This window comes from Ursus americanus, chromosome 27 (genome assembly GCF_024610735.1).
Source record: "Ursus americanus isolate L20-20 chromosome 27, mUrsAme1.1.p, whole genome shotgun sequence".
NCBI classification, from domain to species: domain Eukaryota; kingdom Metazoa; phylum Chordata; class Mammalia; order Carnivora; family Ursidae; genus Ursus; species Ursus americanus.
Window position 1 is genome coordinate 29,726,063 of NC_142153.1, and position 24,142 is coordinate 29,750,204.

At 49.9% G+C, this 24,142-nt stretch overlaps 1 protein-coding gene across 1 annotated transcript in view; it reads right to left on the minus strand.

Moving 5' to 3' along the window:
* Nucleotides 1-5,507: 5,507 nt before the first annotated feature.
* The window catches only part of MYOM2 (myomesin 2), an 82,085-nt gene continuing 63,450 nt past the window's right edge, over nt 5,508-24,142 (minus strand). Inside the window, exons 32-37 of the mRNA XM_045811191.2 lie at nt 19,853-19,958; nt 10,345-10,508; nt 10,075-10,111; nt 8,719-8,741; nt 7,439-7,494; nt 5,508-6,234 (exon numbers count right to left, since the gene is read on the minus strand). Coding sequence (XP_045667147.2) covers nt 5,917-6,234; nt 7,439-7,494; nt 8,719-8,741; nt 10,075-10,111; nt 10,345-10,508; nt 19,853-19,958 — 704 coding nt within the window. The 3' untranslated portion in view covers nt 5,508-5,916. The remainder of the gene's footprint in view (nt 6,235-7,438; nt 7,495-8,718; nt 8,742-10,074; nt 10,112-10,344; nt 10,509-19,852; nt 19,959-24,142) is intronic.

The window sequence follows — 24,142 nt, forward strand, 5'->3', positions numbered from 1 at the left end:
AAATCCTGTTTTTAGAAGATGCAAAATCTTTGTATTTCTCACTACGAGCTGATCAGATTTACAAATACTCCCCCCCAGCCTTACTGAGATACAACTGACATGTAACGACGTGTAAGGTGCACAAGACGCAGCTCTAATACGCTTATGTGTTGCAAAATGATTACCACCGTGGTGTCCCATCACGTAACTACTGTTTCTGTTTTGTGGTGAGAACTTGTAAGGTCTACTCTCTAGGTGACTTTGAAGCGCATTGCTGGTGATGGGTAGTAAGGGGGGCACGTATTGCATGGAGCACTGGGTGTTATACGCAAACAATGACTCATGGAACTCGACATCAAAAACTAATGATGTACTGTATGGTGACTCACATAATAAAAAATCATTATAAAAAGAAATGGAGTACATTGAACAGTACTGTTAACCATAGTCTCCATGCTGTGCACTAGACCCCCAGAGCTGACTCATCTTGTAAGGGGATGTTTGTAGCCTTTGGCCGACATCTCCCCACTTCCCCTCCCCAGGCCCTGGTAATGACCATTTTACTCTCCTTCTGCGGACTCCACCTTTTTAGGTCAACATATAAGTGAGAAGATCCAGTATTTCTCTTCCTCTGACTTACCTCATTTAGCGTAATATCCCGAAGGTCCATCCATTTTGTCTCAAATGGCATGATTTCCTTCCTTTTTATGGCTGAGTACTATTCCAGTGCGTGCGTGTGCGTGTGCGTGTGTGTGTGTGTGTGTGTGTGTGTACACACATCTTCTTTATCCATCATCCATCCATCCATCCATCAATGGACCCTGAGGCTGTTTCCGTGTCTCGGCGACTGTGAATACTGCAGCAGCGAGCATGGGCTACAGGTGTCTCCCCGAGACAGTACTTTCATTTTCTTCGGATATGTACCCAGAGGTGTTAACACATTGTTTGAGTGATAAGCAGCTAGTAGGAATGCGTAAAGCTGCAAAAAAAAAAAAAAGTTTGGGTCTATTGTGCCCTCATGAGCCCTTGTCTCAGTGTTGGAAGCTCATGACTTGTGACACGATTGGTTTGATAAGCACAAGTTTTATAAACGCTGAGTCACATTTCGGGTCACTTACATTCTCACACACACCCCCGTCTTCCTGTCAGGCTCCGGGTCTCAGATGAAGCCTACTCCTGGGTTTGATTTAAATCAATCTGTATCTAACTATTCTCACGAGATGGCCCCAGAAACAGGAGAACTGACAGACATTTTCAACAGATGGTTGCCTTATTTAAAAGCCCCACCTGCACCCCAAACCACCATATTTCATAATCACATGAATCCAAAATTCATTCTTTCTATAACTGAGATATCAGAATACATATCACGCTCTCTCATAAAAAGCATCATTTCCTCAATTTTTATAGATAAAAGGAAACAAGGCTTAAAGAGTCCAAGTGACTTGCCCATAATGAAAAAGCTGCTCAGTCACTGAGCCGGGACCTGGGGCAGGATGCATGGACAACGCATATCCTTGCTTGTCCTTGGCCAGGGCAATGTCATTGGCCGGCACCCATAGGTGTGAGCAGGGGGAAGTCATGTCTGGGTCATAGGCCTTTCCTACCGCAACAACCGTCAGAGGAAACCACGTGTGAACCCTGACTTTAGCCTTATTAGGGGAGCTTCCGATCACCAGGGGAATCCCTTCCCTTGGATGCCAGCAGAGAGAGGCTGCGGAGGGGCGTGCGAGGAGAGCTCAGAGACACAATGCACAGACGTATCCCCCAAGAAGGAGAATGTCCACACTGAGTGCTGAAGACCAGACATTGCAGTCTGGCTGAAGGGGGACAGTGGGGCACAGCAGTGAGTCAGAGACAGAGAACAGCATGTGAATTGGGGAGTTGAGCACAGAAACCCCATCCTCCCCTGTGGGGGTGGGCATCCTCTAATCCACTGGGGCCCTATTGGAGCAAAAAAGGTGCAGGAAGGTGAACTCACTCTGCCTGAGCTGAGACAGCCTCCTTCTGCCCTTGGACATCGGTGCTTCTGCTTCTTAGACTTTCGGATTTGGGCCAAATTTCACCACTGGTTCTCTTGAATCTCCACCTGCAGACACAGATGGTGGGACTTCCCAGCCTCCATAACCACGTCAGCTATTCCTGTAATAAATCTGCTCATACTGAGCTATCTATCTACGCATCCATCCATCCATCCATCCATCCATCCATCCATCATCTATCTACCTATGTATCTATTCTATCTATCTATCTATCTATCTATCTATCTATCTATCTATCTATCTATCTATCTATCCATCCATCCATCTACATATCTACTTTATCTATATACCTATCTACAGATCTATCTATCCATCCATCTACATACCATCTATCTCTCCTCTATCTTCTATTGGTTCTCTGTCTCTGAAGAACGCTAACTAATACAAATAGTCACACAACCAGGGATGCATAGCTTGAACTTAATCACGAGGTAACATCAGCAAACCCAAATTAAGAAATGTTCCATAAAATAACTGACCTTTGTCCTTTGAAACTAACAACATAACTGAAGACATAGAAGGGTGGGGAACTGTCCCAGACTTGAGAAAAGTCAAGAGACATAACAACTAAATGTGATACACAATCCCAACCTGGATCTTGGACTCAGGGAAACCTCTAGAGCCTCTTACTGGGATAACTAGCAAGGTCAGAATATGGATTATACATTACAGTGTCGTATCAAAGGTGAGTTCCCTTTATTTGATGACTAGACTATGGTAACATAAGAGGATACCTTGTTCCTTGTTCTTAGGAAACATAAACCAAAGTGTTAAGGGATGGAGAAGCATGATGTGTCGGACATATGAAGTGTGCCGTCGTGCGGTTCTGAAATAAATTGTATTTCTTTGTTCAGAGAATCAGTGCCTCAGCCAGCCACCTCCGTACTTCTCACAGCTATTACGGGGGCACAGGATTCAGAGGGAGCCAGTAAGGTTTCCAGAGCCTGAATGGCTTTCTCTAACTGAGCAATGAGCTCTCCTCAACCCCGTCTCCTGATCCTAGGCCAGCGCGTTTGCTTCCAACTTGGGTGTGGATTCTAGAAAGGCAGACAACGGTTCCTCAGACAGTTAATGGACTTCCAGATAGTTAACGGATAACACAGATCTCTTCCCCGGGTACTTAGTTCTTCACATTCTGACTTCCAGGGAGTAACTAGTAATCATATTGGGATTACCTATATTGTGGGACATTTGCATAAATATAGTAGGTGAAGGCATGTGGGATAAAAAATATTAAAGACCCCCAACACCTAGACCTTGGATTCTGCAACCCCTTCTCCAGTACGAGGAACCGGGGGCCTTGGAGAAATGCTGGAGTCCAGGGCAGGGAAGGCACGAGGTGAGCCTGGAGGGTCCGCTAGAGCCAGGAAGTCAGGAAGTGCTCAAAACAGCCGGTGACAGAGCACCTGGGGCCAGAGCTGGAACAGCCTGAGCAGCAAGATAATAGCACAGCTTCGGATTCTAACTCAGAGCAGGACACGCGTTCATGAGTCCACACCGATACACATACATGACTGAACGGAGAAGGAAAGGGGAGGGAAGAGACACATCTTCCTCACAGAAGAACCCTAAGTAACTTATGTAGATGTTCTCCCCTCCAAGAGGAGCTCCGTTCCACAGACCCCCTCCCTTGAGCGTGACCTGGCCCAAATGACTCGGAGCCAAGAATAGAGCAGGAAAGGGGGAATCAGTAACGCCACTGGGAGAAGCCGGCTGGCACCATCTCAATGCATGACGAAGGCTGGTGTCACCCTGCTGTGTGGGTGTCAGGCACCTCCCCGCTGGGGTCTTCCCAAAGCCTGTCACCGAGACTATAATGAGAATATGTCCGGTAGACCCAGACTGGAGCACATCCCCCAAACCATCACAGTCTTGCAAAACAAGGGAAGACAGGAACTGTCACAGACCAGACTGGGGAGAAGAGACAGCGAACCGCCAAGGTGGTGTCCCAGAGAGGGCGCGGGTCCAAAAGCCTATCCGCAGTTAATATGGGCAGACCAATGTTGGCTCCTTCGTTTTGGCAAATGTACCATGAAAGCATAAAATGTTAACCATGGGGAGAACTACGGGAAGGGCACATGGAACTCTACGGTCCTTGTAACTGTTGTATAGACCTAAGCTTGATGTAAGTCAAAACCGTGGAGACTGTAAAGAGATAAAGATGGTGACTGCCAGGGCTGTGGGAGGGGGGAGGGACGAGCACAGAGGGTTTCGGGCAGTGAGACTGTTCTGTGTGACCCTGTCATGGTGGGTTCGTGTCATCACACATCTGTGCAAACCCACAGAGCGTGCCACACCACAGTGACCCTGATGTCGACTGAGGACTCCGGGTGATGACATATCCATGGGGGTCATCAGTGGTGACAACTGCCCCGTCCAGAGGGGATGTTGATGGTGGGGGAGGGAGGCACTCGGGAAACCTCTGCACCTTCTTCTCAATTTTGCTGTGAACCAGAAACAGCTCTAAAAATATAAAGTCTACCCCCCCAAAAAAATTATATGGCTTTAAGAAATTCATTCTTTCCCATGAACTATAATTTCTAAACAAAAATGACTATTTAAACTAGAAAATAAGCAAGTCCTGTTTCATTAAATAAAGGCCAAATTTAGGAAAATCCGTGTGTGTCTCCCCTTGCCAAGATGTTTACCAAACACTGCCCCGCTCTGCAGTAACGAGAAAGTCAGCAAAAGCTCACCTGCACGATGGAGAAAGTAAAACTACTTTTAAAGATTCTTGCTGCTGCTCACTTTCCCTACTATAAAAACCTGCTCAGCTGGCTGAGGGACATATTTAAATTTCAGGGTTTCGTTTACGACCTTAAGAAAATATAACACAATCTCATCGAGTTTGGATTGGCCTTAATGACAGAGACATAAAAATGTTCTGAACTACCAAAAGCTTTTTCTGATAAAATCAATGTTTAATATAAAACTAAAATATTGAAGTAGGAATTTGGTGCCCAAGGAATTTCAGCCTCTTCCCAAAAAAGGGAGAAAGAGTTCAAAGAAAGGCTATGTTCGGCCATCCATTTTGTTTAACTTCACTGAGAGACCCAGAGTCAGCCAAATTTCCAGTGTTCCTCCACGGCTCCTGCTCTGACCATTTCAAATGATGCCTCTTTTCTTTCTGAAACCTCTAACTAGTTAATTAGCGCACTAAAGAGGACCATGTCTGTCCACGCATCCTGTTTTCAAACTGCAGAGATTTTTAGATCTGTGCTTTCATAAGCACAGAACATCTCTAAGCCCCCACGAGGTACGTGCCTTTTCAGGAACGATGGTCCTGCGGGCCGCTGTCCCAGCCAGTCTCGGAGCTGCCACCAAGCCCGGCTGGGTAAATACTGCGAGTGTGATCTGTGCCCCCACCCCGTCTCCAGATTGCACGTTCACGTGCCCCTGGCTGTGCCACCAAATGATAATCCATCATTGAGCCCAGAGAGGGAGCGATGGAGATGGGTCCGGCTTGATACAGGAGAACCACACAAGTCGCCTCTTAAAGTTTTATTTGTCTACAGCGAGAAAAAACAGAGTGCAGCCAGGGGCACATGCGTGCAAGGCTTTACAAGCAGGATTTCGGAGCTGCTAGGCTGTCCGCACCACAGACCGCATGTGCAGCACGCCGGGGGCTTTGCGTCCCGGGCCAGCATCCACAGAAACCTGAGCAGACACCTTGCAACCCACTCTCGGTCGGTATCCACAGACATTAGCTGGTTTAGCCTGGTGCAAACAACCTGAGCTTTTGCCCTTAGAGGAACATAAAATAATAACGACCAAATGCCAAAACTAAAAGCGTTAACGCATGCTTGTCCATCGGCACACGTGACCTCACTCACGGTCACCGTTTGAATGAGCACACAGCACTCAGGGAGCCATCCACCCCCAGGCGGCTCCTCCTTTACTGGGCCAGCACGGAGCCCGATGCGGGAATGAGCTTTGGTTTCGCCTGCTGGGGTGGTGAGATGTCTGGGATCTTTTCCCCGTGCTTGTACACGCTGATGGTGATGTCTATCTTCTCGCCTCCGTACTTGTTCTTGACGTTCATGCTGTACTTGCCCGAATCCTCAGAGGTCACGCCCTTGATGGTCATGCTGACGTACTTGGCCTGCTCCACCTTGACTGAGAAGTGGTCACTGAGCTCGATGTCCTTGTCATTCTTGAGCCACACCACTTCAGGGTCAGGGTTTCCAAACACCGTGCAGGTCAGGTTCAAGGTCTTTGGGAGGGGAGGTTGGGCAGAGAAGGGAGGGTTAGAAACAGGGAAGGCATACTGGCTCTCCCAAGGGGATGGGTCAGCCAAGTGTTTACGGATCCTCCATATAGCTCAGTGAGTCACCAGGCCTTTCTCTACACAAGCACCAAGCTAGACATGAGGGATCCAAAGACGGCAGGATGCAAACAAGCTCGCAGCCTCGTGGGGCAGCTCATGAGAAAAAGCCATGATGATTTTTTTCTATTTATTCTCAATCTTCATCCATGGCCTACGTCAATTAAAGAATGTAGAGGTAATTAAACTCTACATTTTACAGGAGATATATTTAGCCTTTTTCCAAATTTCCTTTCTGTTCCAACTCGTGGATCCATTTTGCCAGCTCCTCTGGGAAATCCAGAGAAGATGCTGTCTTGTAAGCAGTGAATCAGATGCAGCGACCACACTGTGGACACCTAGTGAGCACGCGTGCTCAGCCCACGAGACAGCGGGGCTGCCGCTCACACCTCGCTCACACCCTTGTTGTGAGACCCACCACGACTCTGGCTCAGGAACTCTCTAAGCTTTTAGTTGCTAAAGAAAAGGCCTAATAAAATTCTCTCAAGTGTCTATGTCCCCTGGACATTGAGTTAGAATGGCTGAAGACTGACCGATGTACCCATGAGAGGTCAGTCACTCCCCTGACCAGCCACAAAACTAAACCTCCAATTAGTGGTTTCTGCTGTAAATTCCAAAATGACCTTGACAACTGAGCAGAGATGTGTTTCATTTCTCCTTGCCGCAGGTAGTTCCCGCCTTCCTACAGGCCCGTGCGTTGTGTGGGTACGGGTGTGGCCTGCCCACTCTCTGTGCAGTTACTGCCGTGAAGGGCCCAGGACGGGGGTGGACATGGGGGCCTGGAACCCACAGCTGCCACACACCTGCTCTGTGATGCCTGAGTCAGGCACCGTGTCCCCGTGCTCCTAACGCTGCTGTTTGTGGGTTCAGAAGAGTAAACTCTTTCATCCTTTGATAACATAAGGGTTACCAGAAGCTGCCTAAGACAAGCATCACCGTGGGTGGGGAGCTCCCCGTCCTCTTGGGGCTGAGCAACATGCAATCCCCTCCCCAGGCTCCCCATGCTGGGACCCAGGAGGGGGGACTGCATTGCACTGCCAAAACTCCATATTGTCCTAACTCTGTGCCTCTGTGCCCTGCTGTCTGTTCTTACCTTGCCTTCCATTATGGTCACCACGTCAGGTAAGCCACCAATCACCTTGCCACGATCTGTAATACAAAGGTGACTCATTCAGAAATCTATCAGTGGGGACGTTTCTACAGAGTAGGCCAAATGCGGAGCAACATGTGGATACAAACCAATACAGGGAGGGGCTCCCGCTACTGTGTATATAAAGTGGGGGACTCAGGAGGAGTGTCGGGTCCTGTGCAGGGGATAGCTGTGAATGTCCTCAAGGGAACGAGGGACATGCATGAGCTCACCAAGGGCTCCACGCAGGGAACCATATACAGCTAAACGCATCCTGGAAGGGAGAGGGGTCCTGTGCATCTAGAGAGCAGGGCCTTCCAAGGGCAATGGACCCTACAGGAGTCTATTTTCTGTATATTATGATGCTTTGACATCCTAGAAACCGTTGTGGCTAAGGACAGGGCCCCTCCCGGGGGAGCCAATTCTCAGAGAGAACAAAGGGCCCAGCCTGTGATACACCAACCAACCCACCTGGAGCCAGAACACCTCTACCGATCCCTCACCCGGGAAGCAACGCCCCTCCGCCCTGCCTCCCTTCCTGCCCCTGCACCCAGGAGGCAATGCCCTTCAGCCCTGCCTCCCCCTCCACCCTGCCTCCCTTCCTGCCCCTGCACCCGGGAGGCAATGTCCCTCCGAGCTGCCTCCCCCAACTGCCCCTGCACCTAGGAGCAATATTCCTCTACCTTGATCATGCCAGGGCCTGGGGCTCGGCCACTAGGGACCACACCTACTGACCAAAACCCAATGAAATGATTCAAACGGGCCAGTCCTAGGCGGTTTACCATGCCCCGCCTGCCTGTCCCATGGAAACCCCAACAAAGGCCATGGCCTAACCATGCCCTTCACCCCTGCCTCTGCCTCCTGACCCAGTGCTCAGGGGGGCATGCCTCCCGTCGCTAGGACCTGCAAGTGTGATAAACGATTTCTTGAGCCTCTACCTATGGCCACACCTGCCTGAGCATCTCATAAAAGAACGCAGAGCAAAAAGGCGGAGGGTGGAAGGGAGAAAGGAGGCCCCAGGCGTAACAAGGAGCCAAGTGGAAAGCCAGGCTGGGCTGGGTGGTGCGGGATGTGTTGGCAGAATCAGGAGTGTAGGTTTTGGGGAGTCATGGAAGTTTCTCCAGTGTGGGCGAGCAGGTTTGCTATTTAACATTTAACGCACAACATTAAAACTCTAAAGTGTGGTCCCTTTTGCCCCACCCAAAATAATCGGAGGTGTTTGTTATAATGTAACATGTACTTACTCTTCTCTGCAAAAGCAGCTGCCCTAAAAATCAAAGGGAGCAGAGAGAATAAAAAGATAGTCGTGAGAAAAGGCGACCACAACAAGCATCGTACATTTCAGAGCTCTGCAGACACGAAAGCGGAAGGAAGGAGGATGTGTGTTTGTGTCTGCTTAGAAGAACACATTTGCAGCAAGCACCTGAGAACTCCACACTATGTCCGTGCATTTTTCCCCGACCTCTCCCGCTGCCGCTAACGGCGGTGGCAGGATGCCCCATCTGTTGGCTGGTGAAACCCATGGAAAAGCTCAGGGTTCGAGCGTGTAGGTTGGAGAGATTTCTTTTTTCACCAAATTCACCAGATTGCACTGGAGATTTTTAGTATTTTTGAAAACACTGGTTTCTGATTTATCTTAGCCGTCTGTTCATCTGTTCAACACACATTTATTGAATAAGCTAGTATGGCCAGTGACTGCTCTCCTTTTTGGATACTCCAAAATTCAGATACATGTTTAGAGATCTCAAGGGATTCTTTAAGAAGTTGCTCAGAACAATGGGATATTCACCACTAAAAATAAACAAGGCTTCAAGCCACACAAAGGCATAGAGGAACTCTAAATGCAGATCCCTACACAAAGGATGGCAATCCGAAAGTCTACACGCTGCACGATTCCAACTCCAGGAGGTGCTGGGAAAAGCCAAACCACGGAGATGGGAAAGGGATTGGTGATCAGTGGCTGACAGAGGACAGGGGAGGGAGGCGAGAATAGATGGAGCACAGAGGGCTTTTCGGGTAGTGAATACGCCTTGTGTGATCCTACAGCAGTGGACACGCATCATCTTACACTTGTCCAAACTCACAGAATGGACAACGGCTGGAGGGAACCCTGAGGTCCCCACGGACTGTGGGTGAGGACATGACCTGCAGGTTCATTGCTGGTGACAAATGCACCGTCTGGTGCGGGGGCAGGGGGGGCTGGGCATGGGACAGGCAGGGAGTACTTGGGAAATCTCTGCACCTTCGTCTCAATTTTGCTGTGATAAAATCGCTCAAAAAAAATAAAGTCTTTAAAAAGAACCTAAATATATAACATGAAAAAAATCACTCTGTATGATGTGTTGCCATAATTATAACTATTTCAGAAGTCCGTCATTTTCATCATTTAAAGCAACCCAGGGCTATGACGACTCTAGAAAGTTAACTGATAAAAACATGTACAGTTTAGAAGAACGCCTGCCCTCTGCACACTGAGCTGCGTAAATAGCCATTTTTTTGTGGGCACCGGGGGGCCCCCCACGTTCCCAGCTCCCCTGAGCAGCCCCGGGGGAGAGACCATCATGCAGACATGCAAAGCCGAGCAGACATGCAAATCTTACTTGAGCTGCTGGAATTCTGCAAAGGCCTCATCGAACGCTGTAAGGAAATGTTTCGTACAGTTTAATGGTTTCGGTGTGTTTGGCTTTTCCCTCACTCAGGAGCTTTACCAGTGAATTGACTTAATGAAAATGGACAAACAGCCAAAGGAATAAACTGATTATTCAGAAATAATTTTCTCTGAATGAAAATCAGAAAATCAGAGTGTCTCCTCTTCTAGGAACGGATCAGTGAACACAAAATTAGGAGACGCTAAAGAATGATTATCTTACCCTGACCAGACAGGTCGAGCGAGCGCTGATGGTTGTTTTTGCCGTCATAAATCTCAAAGGTGTATTTCCCTTTGTCCTTCTCCGTAGGCTCATAGATCTGCAGCCAGGCCATCTCTTCACCGCCCCCAATCCTCATATGATCACTAGATGCAATCTTGGCATCTCTGGAAAAAAAAAAAAAAGGTAACAGAAACTCATCTCAATTTAGAACCTCATACTATATGCATGATGGCCACGGGGCAATGGACACATGTTTGGATGGGGTGCCCCATTGGGCTCGCTAGTGCTCGCGTCACAAGAGATTTTTCTGGATATTATACATTTATTTACTACATTAGTAGCTCAGATCTGAAAACCTTCTAAAATTGAACCTGATACCTAGTTTTTAAAGATACATTGTTATTTAATATATGCTCGTTGGCTACAACGCAAAAGACTCAAAAATGCTCTATATAGCACAGCATTTGTTTTCTCAAAAATTTTTTTCTCATGACCATATGCTCCAGCAACTGCACTTCTGGATGTAAACCCCCAAAGAAATGAAAGCTGGCACACGAGTATGCACACTCATGTTCTCAGTAGCATCAGTCACAAGAACCTAAAGATGATAGCTCCCCGATGTCCATCACTGGATGAACGAAGACTATGTCAGGTGCACATGCAATGCAACAGTGTCCGGCCCAAAAAAACGGAGGGAATTTTGACAGCTGCTACAATATGGATGGACTTGAAGGACATTACATTCTGCTGAGTGAGAGAAGTCACTCACAAAAACACAAAGACTGTAATGATTCTACAGGGAGGCCCCTGCAGTAGTCAAGTTCATGGAGACGGAGAGTGGGATGGTGCTGGCCAGGGGCTGGGAGAGGGGACTGGAGAGTTAGTGTATCCCAGGGACGGCCAGCGCTCAGACCTACTCATTCCCATGAGCAAATAAAAAGTTCAACTGTACATAGTGATTCTCAGGTCTGCAGAGAGAAACACTCTTTCACAGAAAATATACCGTGCCATGGGTTGGCCGATCAGTCCCAAGCCTGAAACACTAGGGCCAGTGTGGAGCCCACATGTGCAAACGCCCCAACATAAACGGAGAGCAACTCACAACACAAACATCGCAGGGGGACGAAGAAGGGGCTTCTTTATGCCTTGTATGTACTGACAATCGGCATTCTGATAGACCAATTGGCAAATCACCCATCATAGACTGGTGGGGAACTAAGCCTGCCATAACAGCTTATGGACTAAGCCGCCATGTCCAAGTAAACAGCAGCTAATGTGTATGGAAAGCCTCTTCCAGACAGAGTAAGAAGACGCCTTCCTTCCAACCAAATGGCCCGGGCCATCCTGTCACGCCCCGCTCCCTCTGCTGCAGCTGTTGCTGTGAGAATCAGTCAACTTTAATGCCCCCGAGCTCTGCTGGATGCACGCACAGCCACGTGGCACCAACACGGCTACCTGTGCTCACTAAGCATGCAAATATCCCGGATGAGGCGGGGATTTTAGCATGAGCCCCACCATGAATAAAGCCCTCACTCCACCCATCCTAACATACTAGGTCCCTGCAATGACAGGATACTGCTTTGGATTTGCAGCGTGCTGCCTGCTCTGCTGAGAAGGGGTGACCTCAACCGTGCTGGGGATTTGCATTCTGCCCTGAAGTCTGTGCCCGTGACAACTCGGGGCGGGCGGGGGGGGGGAGGATTGCCTGAGTCCACTCTGTGCCCGTGCAGGCTGCGCAGAATTCCACAGAGAGGCAGCGCTGGGTATGGCAGGCCCTGGGGGGTTCCCCTGTGCCGCGTGCTCCAGGGCCTTAGGGCTGGAGAGGTGCTTTCCTTTATCTCCACGAATTCAGATACATCGTCCTCAAAGAGGAAACTGTTGTGCTCTGGACACACAGGTAAAGCTGGTCAGGCATCTGCTGTATGTGTGCGAGACAGAGGACAGGGACAGTCAGGGACGGAGAGCCTAGAACTGCTTCAGTGGGGCATGGCTGGAGGCCCCTGAGCTGTCAGGGCCATGGAGAAAAGCAAACAGGGTTTACCTGTTATCAGCCACATCGGACCCAGTTTTCTTCAACGTGTGAAACTCGTGCAGCCCCAGAGTCACTGTACAAATGCTCTGGGAAACAGTGACCATTTCAGCCTCTGAGGACTTTATGTTCTGTTGAAATACGTCCCGTTCTGATGGTGATCTATTCACAAAATCAGCAGGTCGCTTGGAGGAGAGGACAACACGGTTTTCTTCTAGCTCAGCCTTCTATGCTCAGGGAAGAAGCCACCTCACACTCCAGCAAGCTTCTCAGAGCAGCTCTAAGCAGGTACAGACGTCCTCCTGGCTTTGATGCAGCTGAACACCACCGGTCAGCCACAGAGACAGACAGACACACTGCCAGCCACCACTCCTCCCGCTCCACAGCGACTGGGCTGTTCGTCATTCAAGTGTGACTTACAGAAAGCAACACTCCACCACCTTAAGACTGTCTTTTGGTGAAGACCATCCGCGTCCACGTGACGTCACTCAGTGGTGAGGAAGGGTAAAAGCCACTGCACAGGGTGGGGGTGGGGGACGGGGTGGGGGATTTCGCAAAGCTCGCAGTCACACAGCACCCTGTGTGCTGCCTCCTCGGGCCCCACGCGTTCCTGGCCAGAGCTACGTGTTCTCGGCTCTGGCTCTGGCTGAGGAATGCACGCTCCCTGAGCCAGGGACGCCACAGCTCCCTCCCAGAGCTCCGGCTCCAGAAAGAAGCCATTGCCTTAGGACGGGGATGTGCCTTCACCCCTAACCCAGGCTAAGCTGCCAGGATTGAGCTCTGAGCCAGCTTCTCCCAGAGCCCCACATTTTCTTGGGCCACATGCGAATTCTGTTCCCCGGACACCAGTGGAGCCACTGGCAGGAGATGGCCACACAACGCTCCACCTGCTACTGCCCCAGCTTAGCTTCCAGCCTCCAGCCTCCCCCGAGTCAACACAGCTCCACTAGGCCCACACCCACTATGCTCACTTCCCATTGAATTCGACAATGTTTAAGAAGACACTTCTCCAAAGAAGACATCCAAATGGCCAACAGACACATGAACAAATGCTCCACATCACTCAGCATCAGGGAAATTCAAATCAAAACCACAATGAGGTACCACCTCACACAGGTCAGAAGGGCTAAAATGAACAAGACAGGAAACCACAGATGTTGCAAGGATGCAGAGAAAGGGGAACCCTCTTGCACTGCTGGTGGGAATGCGAGCTGGTGCAGCCACTCTGAAAAACAGTATGGACGTTCCTCAAAAAGTTGAAAATAAATCTGTCCTATGACCCAACGATTGCACTACTAGGTATTGACCCCAAAGATACAAATGTAATGATCCAAAGGGGCACCTGCACCCCAATGTTCATAGCGGCAATGTCCACAATAGCCAAACTGTGGAAGGAGCCAAGGTGTCCTTCAACAGACGAGTGGATAAAGAAGATGTACAATGGAATATTACCATTCGGCCATCAGAAAGAAAGAAATGTTGCCATTGGCAATGATGTGGAGGGACTAGAGGGTGTTACGCTAAGTGAAATAAGTCAATCAGAGAAAGACAATTATCAGATGACCTCACTCATATGTGGAATTTAAGAAACAAAACAAATGAACATAGGAGAAGGAAAGGAAAATAAAACAAGATGTAATCAGAGAGGGAGACAAACTACAAAAGACTCTTAACCATAGGAAACAAACTGAGGGTTGCTGGAAGGGAGGGGGTGGAGGGATGGCGTAACTGGGTGACAGGCATTAAGGAGGGCATGTGATGTGGTGAGCACTGGATGTGATATAAGACTGATGAATCACTGACCTCTACCCCTGAAACCAATATTATGAGTTAAATACAGAATTAAAAAAAGAAAACCATAAGAAAAAAAATAAAAATAAAAAAGGAGGCCAAGCAAGGCCTAGTAGTCAGACACAACTGCTACCTGCTTGAGTGTCCTTTCACTACATCTGTCATTACGATTACCTGACCCAGACTGTGGCTTTGGCTTATGGGCTTGTTTATTATTGTTTGGAGACTTCAAAGGGCCAGATCTGACAAAACCTCTGCCCTGGTTTTATTATTTGATCACAAGACATGAGCGAATGACTTCATTCCAAACTACACTTAAAATGTCTTACACGAATGTTGGAAAGAGGGGGACACGGGAAAGCATACGTGCATCCGCTCATGTGTGCAGCAGAAGCGCAGGAGACGGGTTCCCTGCGGGTTCCCTGCGGCCAGTGGGGAGCGCAAGGAGGGAGGGGGGCCCGGGATGGCAGCACTCCAACGGGGAGCGCAAGGAGGGAGGGAGGATGGCCCAGGCTGGCGGGACTCCTCGGCTAGGCTCCAGCTCTCACAGCCATGCTGTCCTGCCCACCCCAAAAACCAAGAACTAAACTGCAACAGAATGTGAGGGGAGCCCAGGTTAGAACAGAAACGGTAGCAAATGACCTTAACCATGTTGTCGAGGAATTGCACACCAGCGGGGAGATGCTGGGGAAGAACACAAGGAAGTAAAGCGACTTCTGGAAGCAGCTCTTCCTGTGGCAACTGTCAGCCTGCAGACGCAAAGAACCATACATACATCATACACGCTCTCCTGTATGGAATTGTTTCTCCTGGAGAGTCAAGTTCATGTGACTGCCAGAACTGAAAGAAACAGCAATGTAAATGACAGGCGAGAGCCAGTCCTCTCGGTGGGGAGGGAAGTCACTAATAAGGAAGATTCATGGTATTGATCTCTTGATTGGAATCGAAGAGGTCAACCTGAACTCGGGTCTTCATGCACACGCAAGGGCTGCAGACAGCTGTGCAGACACGAGCTGGCGAGCCACCACGGTCCTGTCTGACTGCTCAGACACCATACGGACGCGGACAGCCCCCGCGGAGGCACATCCGAGGCACGGGGCCTGGGGTCTCATGCCACCCTCCTGCACAAGGGACAGGGCATCGGAAGAGGTTGTGGACTGCAGGCAGGTGCAGGCAGTGCAAGATGAATCAGGAAGTAAGAGGTTGCTCAAAAAAGATGTTGACAGAGATCGGGGAGAACCTGAAGGAGCTCCCAAGAGCCAAAGTTGGATCAATTTGCACAAAATAATAACAAGAACCAGTGTGATCATTTTAGATTATAACCCATAAAATAAAACAAATATCCACGAGCCCACACTGATACAAGTAAGTACCTGGAATAACAAACAGACAGGGGAGCAGGGGCAGCACCTTCTGCACAGACGAGCTGCATAGCAGAGGACGTTCTAGCACCTGCAAGAAATGGGTCATTGTCATCAGACACAGACCTCAGCAATGCTGGCTGCAGCAAGACCCACCACGGAATGCTCACATCTGTGGGCCAGCATCTCAAGACGACCAAGAGATGGGCAAAGCGCCAAGGTATTGCCCCCAGATACTTACTAATCACAAAGAGAAAACTAATGACGTTGCAGGGGAGAGACCTGGGAAGCCACCTGTCAACCAGGTGAGAGCCTATGTCAGCATCGCTTCTGCTGCGCACTGACCACAAAGGAACATTGTCGATCTCATCACAGGAAAGCACAAGATAAATCCAAGTGGACAGCTGCTCTGTAAAGCACCCACCAGAACACTCAGGGGGCACCCAGGTCACAAAAGGCAAGGAAGGACAGACTGAGGAGCTGCCCCAGATTCAAGGACACTGAGGAGCCAGGACTGTTAATCCACGGTGGCATCCTAGAAAATGGACACAACACGAATTAGGTCTGCAGCTCAGTGTGGAGGACCGTTCACCTCCCGGTTTTCACCTGAGAAGTTGGGCGAAAGCCACATAGGAACTCTCTCAACTGCGTTTGCAACTTTTCTAGAAGCCTGAAAGTATTTCGTATCTTACAATGAAAGATTTTAAATTATGATAGGTTAAAACAAGTAGTTGGAAGGGACACAAGTGCAAAAGTCTAAAAACTCAGTCGAAGATGAACAATGGCTGGAGAGAGGAAGGCTGACAGAGGAGTCCTCACAGCAGGTGGGGGCCCCGGGCCAGCCAAGGCTGCTTTTCCAAGAGACCCCAAGGATAAACACGGACCTGCTGTCCCAGTTGGAAAGTAACAGTTTACTCCTCTCACTCTGGTCAGATGTTCACATGACCTCCATCTGGATTCTGTACACCCCCCCCATTTAAAGGACAAACACAGATATCAGCAATAATCCCCCAACGTCAGGAGGCATTTGCGTCTGGCTGGAGGAGGCCGTCCTGAGGAATGCCAGCCGCTTACAAGAGTCCCACAAAACAACACAGCCTGCGAAGGGCTTAAACAATCCAGCAGGTTTTACCACTGCCCCGTGATAGCCAAAGTCACGAACATGTGTCGCCCAAGCTTCCGCACAGGTGCGTGAGCGGACAGGAGGGAAGCATCCACTTGGGCATCTGTATCAGGCAGGGAGCCCCGTCGAGGACACTACACCATAGCTAGAGAGCCCCTCCCCGGGGACCGCCCCGCTCAGCTCTTCCCACGGGGGCCTGTCCCATTCACCTCGTGACGTGCCAAGTGACCACAGACGTGCTGGGGGGTGCGTGGGAGGCTGTCTGGGGCCTCACACAGAGCCACGTGTCCCTTCCCTCAGCTGCTTCACTAGATTCCAAGGGCACCTCCATGGGAGAACTTTGCCCCAGCTGAATTAGAATACACATTGTGAGACTCAAGGCAGCTGGGGTTTTTTGCCTGAGATTTCCTCGGTGGCAGAGACACCGCTAAGCCTTCAGGGGTCACCACTTGCGCTCTGGATGACATATGAATTTCACCTCTGAGCAGGAGGACACAGTCCTTTTTCAGAAGGACGCTTTTGCTAAGTGTCGCTCTCACTCTGAAGAGGTTTGCAGCCCTTTCCTTGGAGGGCCACTTTCACACACCTGGATGGATTCCTCAGCATTTTTACCCAAAGAATAATGTCCTTGCTTATGCTCACACTTTTCCAAATCCTCTTCATCCTCTTTCGATCCCATGCCACCTACTGACACAACGTACTCGGTGTCCACAGTCAAGTCTGCACCCATGACATCCCCGCGTCTGTCAAGGGGCCAGTGAGTCTCCGAGGCGGATTTTATTTCCTATTCTCCTCTGTTTTTCTGTTTCTATAAGAACTTATTTGATAGTCGAATGGTGAAATACAGCCAAACATCATATCTTAGTGACAGCATAACCTCAGATTACAGTTTAATACGGCTTACTTAACAGTCTAGTGGAATAGAGTCCAAGTCATATTTTAGTCCTCAAAGTGCTCAAGAAAGACTCGGCTGGTTGTGGAGCATTTTCTGTTGGGAGAAGAGAACATGTACAAACAAGGCCCCTCTCGGGTCCATGGAGATCTCTGACACTGCCAGCTGCTCTGCCTCACTCTCCTGACCTTTCCATCTGACGCCACGTTATCCATAAGCCTCACGCCTGATCCAAGCCCTGACGTCTCCATCTGTCGGTCTGTCTGTCTGTCATCAACTCCCCCAAGCCTGACACCTCTGAGCAGGGTACTGGTTAGAGTCAGACTAACTGGTAGTTAAATCCTGATCTTTCACTCACTGCTTGTAGGACTTTTAACAAACCGATCACGTTCCTCTGCCTAAACCTCGGTTTCTGCATCTGTACAAGGTGATATTAGCACCTAACTCAGGGCTTTTGTGAAATCACGTGTGTGGTGCGTTTAATGCAGAGTGGCTGTGACCATGACATAGATCTCATGTTAATGCCTGTGCTGATATGTCTACCTCGTGTGTGTGTGTGTGCATGCGTGTTCACGCAGGTGTGTGTGTGTTCACTCAGGTGTGTGCATTCGTGCAGGTGTATGTCGGGTAGGTTTACTCAAGTGTGTGCAATGCACATTCACACAGGTGTGTGCGTGCATTCACACAGGTGTGGGGGGGCATCCAGGCAGGTGTGTGTACGCACACGTGTGCACGTTCATGTAGGTGTGTGTGCACGTGGGTGTGAGTGTGTGCATCCAGACAGGTGTGTGTGTTCATGCAAGTGTGTGCGTACATGTTCACGCAGGTGTGTGCCGTACACGTCCAATCCCTGCACCCCAGCACCTGGCGCAGAGCATGCCGCCCGCTGGGAGGAGTGGAGGAAGGCGCAGCCTCTCCCAGGGATAGCACAGGCTTACGAGGGAATACAGGACACACCTCACAAGCTCACAGGACCGCTGCAGGACAGCATGCCGTCCGGAACAAAACAACCCAGAAAGGGAAGTCATGAATTTTCCTTTTCCAGGGAAGGCTTAATTCAGCTAGAGACATAGATTTTACCCATCTGTCTAAGAAAATACATCCTTATAAAACATTACATCACAAAAATACACCAGAGTTTCCTTCCTTAAGGCTCCTGTTACGGGGCCCTTGACAACAAGACACTGTCTCTAACGCGTAGAATCTTCCTGCAGGATCTGTAATGACCCCCCTGACCCGGGATGCCATGCTGTTAAAAACACAGAGCCAGGAGATGCCACGCACAGACACGCTGAGACTCCAAAATATCTTATTTTGCATTTCTAAATAAAACATCAGAAACAAAAGCATAGCCCATCAAGATTTAAGTAGGAGGAAAAAAAACAATAATATTTACCCTTTTAGCACTTCACACTTTACTCACAAATAGATGCACCTAGACAAATAATGCTTTTAAAACTAAAATAGCCACAACCACAGAATTTGCCTTCTGAAGTGTTAGAGAAACATAATATCTAAAAGCATGATGTGAACACTGAGGGGTACGGTCCACTGAGGAGCTTAAGATGTTGGTATCCTGACATCACTGAAAATATGGGCTAAGAATGTTGCTTGCGACCTCAGGTTGGAGTAGAGACGACCAGAAGATGTGTGCCCTACTCCCCCATCCCAGCCGAAGCTCTGTCCTCTGCGGCTCTGGGGGGCGGGGGGGATCACTGACCTCAGTCCTGTTCACTCAGAGACCCACAGCTCTGAGCAGCTGCTTTAGGGATACCCTTGGGGTGTGAGTTTGAAAGAGCTGGATCCCAGGGGCCAGGACACAGGAGCTCGCCTGTGTCACCACTATGACTATGGAGTGAACCCCACCCACCTGGAGAAACAGCAGAGCAGCCAACGCAAGACACAGAAAACCTGCTATTTTACAGGGCCTCCTTTTTTTCTTTCTTCTTTTAACTCTGGGCTTATTTTGGCCTTTTTCTTCTTAATCAAGCCAGTGAGGAGCTGACAGATGGGAAATTGGGAGTGTGGTCTCTACACATTATTTTTCCATTAGCTGCCTGCCAGACTGCAGGTAAAATGTGTGTCACCCATTCAGTAAAACGCAGACTTTGCAGAAATGTGTCTCTGGCACCTTCAGGCATTTGTCATTCCCCTCCTGGAGGTCCTCCCTATTGCCGTGATGGCCCCTGCCCCGGGCCAAGGTTGTCGAGAGGATGGGCAGCTCCATGACACCCAGCCAGGAGTGCGGCGTCCAGCTGTACGTGCTGGGCACTGCCCCATTTGTGGCCACCATCAATCGCACTTACACTTACTTGTGATACCAGTTCGCTTTCATTTCTTCGGTAAAATACTTCAGGAAACACTGAAGTCTTATTCCTTCTTCAGTGCAGAGTACTTTTAGTGGAGAAGCGGATGCCCCTGCAGGAAACAAAACAGACTCAGACCAAGAAAAGCAGCACGGGAGCCATCAGAATGCAGAGGAGCAACCGCGGGTGTCTCTGCTCTGTCCCGCGGTAAACACAGCCTCACATCTGTATGTTCTGGCCACACGTTCTTCTAACCTTCCCCGTGCCATGTTCGTTCACTCCACAAGCATCTGCCAGTGCCAGACGTATCTGAAAACCTCTTTGCTGAATACTGTAAGGCACATATAACTTTAGGAAAAGGCTCAACATCTGCCCCTTGGCAGCTTAGCTTAAGAAGAGGAGGAAAATTCTTGCAAACAACACAGTAAGAGTAAATTCTGCATTAATTGGTCTGGAACTTAAGTATTGTGGGAGACAGCAAAAGGGAGAGGTTGAGTCAGCAGAAATGACCCAGGAAGGAGTCAAAGAGATGAAAGGCTATCGTCTATCCTCTGAGATGAGTAAAGACTGAATAAGAGGGAAGAAAGCAGGAGAAGCCACAGGCAGTAAGAAAAACCTAGGAAATGAGAAAGTATTTCATGTGTCTGGAGCAGGAGCTTAGCCTGACTGGACTGGGGCAGGTGGTGGGGGAGGTGAGGAGTCAAGAGAGGGGAAGTTACAGAGCAGCCTCTTATCTCGGCGAAAGCTCTGAGCTTGAAGCAGAGACTGTTATTAGATACGTAACTACAGAGCACTTATGCGAACTCATGGTACTCCAACACCTAGAAGATACTATTCATAGAATCAGCAAAATAAAAGAAATGATAGGATTGAAACCACTGACAAGGGTGCAGTGGAGAAGGAACTTTTGATCACACCATTTGCTAACTGTGGTAAGCCACCCGAAGACTTCTATACGCATCCTCAAGATACCCACATATTCCACACAGTCCTCATACTTCTGGGAACTCACTCGAAGGAACTATACCTGAATACTGAAAACGGCCTCTTTGTCCGATGATGTACACTGCATAATTATTTATAATGATGAACAACAGTTGCTATTCCTTACGGGGATACAGCAGCTCCATGAAACATGATGTCATTATGAGAAATTGTGGACATAATATCGATATATAAGATGGATAATTATCATAAAATATGTGGCCAAAAAAATAAGAAACAAATTATACTTATGACTTTATGTAAAGAAATAGAAACCAAAATAAAAATGGTCGTGACTGTGGTGTTCTTTGATTTCCATTTACTCTCACACAAGCACGTGTATCAGAAGACTATCCAACAAACACGGTGAAAACCGCTCTCGCCGACGGAGTGATTGGAAGAACTCCTCGAGACGGTGTCTGTGAGCCGGCTCACGGCAGTGTCCCCACATCGCCTCTGTGACATCGGCTCCTGCTGAAATTCACCCCTCCCCACAAAGACGTGAAGCACGCACAAACCCACATGCAAAGACGAGAGCCATGACAGACCTTTTGAAGGCAGAGAGCGCAGGGGTGAGGGATAGGGGGCTGTGAGAGCAAAGACAGCTGAACTGATGACCAAGCGGAGCGCGAGTCCCCAACTTGGAGGACCAGGGGGAATGGGAGGTGACCAACAGGGAGGTCACTGGAACCCCCATGCAGGGTGCAGAGGTGCCCCATCACCTCTACCTCTCCCGCATCAGTGCACCCCTGCGCCTCGTACCTGAGACCTCGCCCTTCAGAGAGTGTGAACTACAGCAGCTCAGTGGTGGGGGGCAGGAGCTTGGTTAGGGATAGCCGATGCAGCGGGGTGGGCATGTGTCTGCGGCACGGCGGGCTCCCCTGCCCACCCTGCCACACCTGCTCTGCTCACCTCCCACACAGCTGGCCCAACCAGCCCTGCCAGGAAGCACACTGGCGGATAGAAGCAGCCACACTGCCAAGCTGATGGGCGCCCCCCGCACCGTTCCCCTAACACGGCTCACGCAGCTCAGCCAGCCTCTCCCATTGCGCGAACCTTAAAAACCCGGAGTGAGTGGAACTCTGTGAAGGGTCACTGACGCGGATGCGATGGAAGAGGAAGGAAAACCTGGAGGAGGAGAAAGGCCCACAGAGCGAGAAGGACCCGGGGCCTAGGAAGAAGCGGGAATCAGGGGAGAAGAGCAGGTGCCCCCGGGAGGGGCCCTGTGCAGGTGGAACGGGGTCAGGGGCAGACAGAAGGAAGACTCCAGAGGCCACGGGGCAAGGGCCATTCAGCTGGATGGTCTCCGGCAGTGGAGCCCAGAGGGGATTTCAATCCACACATCATTTACACAGATTTTACAGAAAGCTCTTCAGGGGATGGAGTGCTTGTGGCTCCATCCCATTAGGGAGAGGGCTGTTTTAGTAAAGGCAGGAAGAAGGAGAAGGGAGGCAGGCAGGTGCAATCTCACACACAGTGCGGTTCCACGTGGATCCTGTCCATGTGAGACGCGTGCTCATGGCTTGCCTCCCACATTGACAGTGCATAGCCCTAAATGATGGAGGCTGGCCGGCGACCTGGGGAGCCCCCGAAGGAACATTGTAGGTGCCCTTTGAGTTCCTCAAGACCATTGTCTACGAGTGGGCCTCTGAGGTGAGGTCCACACCCCAACACACCCAGGGCGGTGTGGGCATCAATTAGCAAGTCTTCTGGGAGGTGGGTGCCTCCCCCACGGAAAGGAGACACAAGGCAGCACCTAGTGGATGAGCGTGTGAGTGTGTGGGAGTCAGTGAGTGTATGAGTCTGAGTGAATCTGTGTGAGTCTGTGTATATGAGTGTGAGTCTGTGTGTGTATGTGAGTGTGTGAGAGTATATCCACGTGAGTCTCTGTGAGTGTGTCTATATGTGAATCAATGAGTGTCTGAGTCTGTGTGAACCTGTGTGTGAGTCTGTGTGAGTCTGCGTGTGTGTGAGTGTGTGTGTGTGCGCCAGCACTACGGACACTCTCAGAAGAAGCTGGAGGACGAGGGGTGCAGGAGGCCCCCTGCCAGGCCCAAGAACAAAGGCCCCCTCTTCCTGAGAGAGCACAGAGGGACCCTCAGCACTTGGGATGGTGGTCTGTGATGAACACGCAGGTGCTGTAGGAACCCACACGTCGCTCCAAGACAAAAGCAAGACCAACACCCACGACACCAACACACCCCGGGTGGCCCAGAAATGTCCCTGCAGCCTGGGGAGGGGGGCGGTCACTGTGAGGACGGCTGGCACAGCCCGCAAGGCCCTGGCAGGGCAGGCTAGGGCTCGCGGACTCTGGCGCAGGGCGTGGGCCTGCAGGAAGCCTGGTGTGCTACCAACACACGCACATCGGGCACCAGACGGCGCTTGCTGCTGCCCCTCGCATGCGGGCACCTGTCACGAGCAGGGGCCTAGCCTCTTCAGAGGATAAAGGCTTCACGTATGTGTGGCGGGCAGCCCCGCGTCTGCGCTCAGCACACGGTCCTCCCTGCGCCAGATCAGGGGAAGAGCAGGGGAAGAGCAGGAGAAGATCCATTTCGCACACACACGCTGACTTTGCCAGGACCGCCATCAGCGCCTCCACGGTGCGTGCTACACGGCTCCAAGGGCCTTCACCAAGGGGCTCGGCAGCCGTGAAGGAGCGCTTGGTCCCTTAACTACCATCAAGGCTAAAACTCGTTTAAAATGCGGTTGTGTTTATCTGACCAAGCCAAAGTAGAAATGAGTAAAATCTACCTTGCAGCACCTTGTTTTGAGGAAGCAATGAAAAATAAACACAAGAAGGTTTTCAGAAGAACATCAGAAAGCCCGTGAGAGCCGCAGGGAAGCGTGGTATTGACGTGTGTCACTGCTGGTAGAGCCCTGACCCGGGGCAGAACGCCCGCCACTGGGCCCCGGTCCCACCCCAGTCACCGGCTCTGAAGAGCTAAATTAGGGCATCTCCAGGAAGCCCACAGTAATAAAATGCTGTCATTCTTAGCATAAAACTCTGCCCACGTAGGAGCTATTGTTACTGAATTACTAATCCATCTCTTCGTTCTCACGGTTTCTGTGAAGGGGAAATGGAGAGGAAGAATTTATTTGCAAAACTGAAAAAGGGTTTCATACACATGACGCAGAGCCAGAGGTTTAAAATTCATTATTGCTGCTCAATGCTGGTGATAAAGATGCTGAGAGCAATCACGTACAGAGCGGTCGCCTAAATGAAGCGAAGGCAAGTCGGAAGAAGTGGCTAATCAGGAGGTCCACACTGGGTTTCTTTTTAATAAAATTTAGATTCTAAATATAGTGCTGCAA